General features: G+C 33.7%; 1 protein-coding gene across 1 annotated transcript; it reads right to left on the reverse strand.

The window, feature by feature from the left end:
- Window positions 1-656: 656 nt before the first annotated feature.
- Window positions 657-2151, reverse strand: LOC145044193 (ARM repeat superfamily protein). The gene is made up of 2 exons (XM_078993042.1): window positions 1716-2151; window positions 657-1488 (listed from the first exon to the last, which is right to left on the reverse strand). The coding sequence occupies exons 1-2, from the start codon at window positions 1934-1936 to the stop codon at window positions 744-746; spliced, it is 966 nt and encodes a 321-aa protein (XP_078849168.1). The 5' UTR covers window positions 1937-2151; the 3' UTR covers window positions 657-743.
- Window positions 2152-3415: the final 1264 nt, after the last annotated feature.

Raw genomic sequence — 3415 nt, forward strand, 5'->3', positions numbered from 1 at the left:
GGTATCCTCCCTCCTCATATTGCAATATAACTGTTTGCCCTAATGTGCTTTCCGAAACATTCTCTACCATTATATAGTATGAGTTTTGTTTGAATTCTTCTGTTTTCAATTGATTTTTGTATACTTGTAGACTTGAAGTTATTGACAAATGTTCATGGATTTCTTGTTTAAACTTCGTTTTCGCTTTGTTCGTGTGTCTATTTGATGGATAATATGATATACATGCTCAAAACTTACGTTTGCATGTTAATGGATCATTAATATTGGTGTATTTAATCATATTTTTTATGTATCTAATCATATATTTAATGATCATTTATATTATTTAAATCCATACACATAAGTGGCAACACGCTAAATCACGCTAAATTATGGATTAGCATTTGTTTCATATTTATCCACATATTTGTTTCAGTCATGTTTTTACAGAATTATATTTTACCCCGACTCCGACCGAAGCCAGGGAATAGCCCGGTAATACCTCCAGACCTTTGGACCAATGAATTTAGCCTGGGTTGCCGGTTAACCAGTCAAAGCCCGATAAGGCCCACCACAAGCCTTGGCCCATTGTGCAGCTCTATTACCAATTATCAATGAATTAATGAAGCATAATGTTAATTCCAAAGTCCTTCTATTTTAGTTTATTTTAGTGGATATGATAAAACCAACGTGTATAATAAAATATATACAACCACAAGAACAGGAAACAGAGTAAAAGCTTCTCTGTTTTTCTGTAAAACCATTCATGTAGTAAGCCTAGCAATCATCTCCTCCACCATTCCAACCTCCGTTCCACCTCTGTAAATCTCCACCATAACCTCCTCCACCACCACATTCTTCAACCTCTCACCACCACCACCACTCTCACAGTCCCTCAAAAGCCTAAGCAGCGATTTAGCACTCCCTTTAGCTTTCCTTGTCCCATCAAGACTAACCTGAAGCAAACCCGGAATCGCTCCTTCACATAAAATCATTCCTCTGTATCTCTCCCTACTACTCTCACATATCATCAACAAAATCCCAACTGCGTACTCCTTACACTGCTTCGAACCTTCTTCTACACTCTCCACAACTGCCCTGATCCCGATTTCTGTCGATGAAATCGCTTTCAACGCGATCTCTGATGAAGAAGACAAGTGTTCGAGTAGACACATTGATTTCTCGACTAGTTTGGATGATTTTTCGGATTCGTGGATGAGGTGGATTAAAGAAGATGATGTAGATGATGAAAGAAAGGTGGGGATATATGGTGATAGGTTATGGAGAGTGACTATGATGTCAAGTTTTACTTGGGTGGTGTTGTTTTGAAGGAGGGTTTGATTTAGGGTTTCGATTGCACCTGATGTCGCCATTGAGGGTTTGTTTGACGAGCAAGATGATAAGATTAAAAGTGCTGCTATGGCGTGGTCGATTAATGGATGGATTTGGGATCGTATGAGGTTTAAAAAGAGAGGAATAGCTCCTGATTTCGCAATCCGGATCTTGTTTCTGTAAAACATAACACAGAAAGTGTTAATTCCAATCGATTACGATTCACTTTTTGAGGCTGAAAAGCTCAATAAATTCGATTCAATCCAACTCCATAAATTCGATTGCTTATTTATATGTTTCAAACAAAGTTTTATACTCATTTCCCCATTAGATTTCGATTCAGTCCACCTGGAACTCGAATCTAGTCAAAAGTGATGCAGTTAGTGTGTTCGAACGAAACGAACCTTTCGCTGCCATAGGCGAGACTGAGGAGAGCAAAGAGTGCAGATTCTAGGGATTTGAAATCTGGAGGATTATGAAGCATGGAGATGAGAGGAGGAATGGCTCCATTATCAGCCAATTTGTGTCTCTGTTTGTTTGTGAGATGAATAACTGCCTCTGTCGCGGCGGCCTTGGCTCCATCATCGCCGAACAAAAGCGCTTCCACCACAGCTACTTCCGCCATGAAATCTGATCGGAAACAAACCTATACGGATTAAGCAGATTATAGGGGAAGGATATATGATTTGCGTGAGTTGATCGTTGATATAAGCAAGTAGGATGGATGCTTTATTCAGAGTAATATTGGAAGAGAAGCAAAGGCTACTAATACTATTCCTTGTGGACCATTTTAGGCAGCTTTTCCGGTGACTGTTCGGAGTTGGGGATTGGTATCTCTCCATCACTTTCCTTAAATAGAAAACCTGCCCCAAGATTTTATGTAATAACTGACACAATTACTATATTAATTATTTATAAATTTTAATAATCATATTTAATATAAACTTACTAGATTTTTGGATACTTATTGTATTTAGTGACTTGACACCTCAGGTGCCATAATGTTCATGCTTATGCAAAAAAACTCTTTTTGTCATAAAGTATTCAAACTAACAACCTTAATATATCTTAACAAATACTAAAACTTTTTCATAATAAAGTTTTTTTTTTTTTTTTTTAAATAATTTTTACATTTTTTTTTTATATATCTCAACTATAATAAAACATCACATTCGTTCAATAAATTAAATATATCTCAATTATAGTAATTTCATTTTCAGAAAACTTATTTATGGATCCTATCAAAATGACCCCAAGTCTTCACCTTTAACCAAATTGACCACAAAGTAGAAAAAAAAAACATTTCTGAAATACAATAAACAAGTAATAGGTGCAAATGAAAACGAATTACACAACATATGTATATCCGAAATCCAAAATTGACATGTTTTGGACATGTAATTATTTTGGAAAATGCTCAAAAGTTGTCATTTATCTATATTTCCAAAAATCATATGGTTATTTTTGTGATCATACCATATTGCCCTACGGAAACTATAGAGAGTGAAATTGTATAATGAAGATATCGGGTTCAAAATTTGAACATGCTTTATGAAGTTTATCTTTTTCAGAATGAAGTAAAAAAAATATCCCGCTCTTACTATATTTGTCATTTTATTCTTTCATACAAACTCAACAACCTTCATTTTCCTAGCATGTTGTCTTTTTCCGTTGGTATATATATATATATATATATATATATATATATATATATATATATATATATATATATATATATATATATATATATATATATATATATATATATATATATATATATTCTTGTAGACTTGTACTAGCTCCAATCTAATATCAATTTAATACTCATAATACTTATACTTAGGTAGTGTTTGGTTGGTATTCATTAAATGGAACAGAACATTACTTACCAAATGTGATTTCTTCTTCTGATCTGATTTTCATTCTACGAAGAAGATATGTATTTTTACCCATTCATCCATGCAATGGAATTATATTTACTATATTATAAATTACTTTTTACCTTTATACTATTCAATAAATATTAAATTTAAAAAAAATCAAATTTTGATTGAGTAAGAGATGGATGAGGTTGTTAGTGACATGCTAGGACCGAGAAACTCTC

Source organism: Lactuca saligna, chromosome 4, assembly GCF_052625555.1.
Source record: "Lactuca saligna cultivar CGN05327 chromosome 4, ASM5262555v1, whole genome shotgun sequence".
Lineage (NCBI taxonomy): Eukaryota > Viridiplantae > Streptophyta > Magnoliopsida > Asterales > Asteraceae > Lactuca > Lactuca saligna.

Excerpts from the sequence above, each read along its gene's own strand:
- LOC145044193 (XM_078993042.1), bottom strand. The coding sequence starts at position 1,936 with ATGGCGGAAGTAGCTGTGGTGGAAGCGCTTTTGTTCGGCGATGATGGA. Across the intron at positions 1,489-1,715 it reads CTCGCCTATGGCAGCGAAAG|AAACAAGATCCGGATTGCGA; the intron begins GTTCGTTTCGTT and ends TATGTTTTACAG.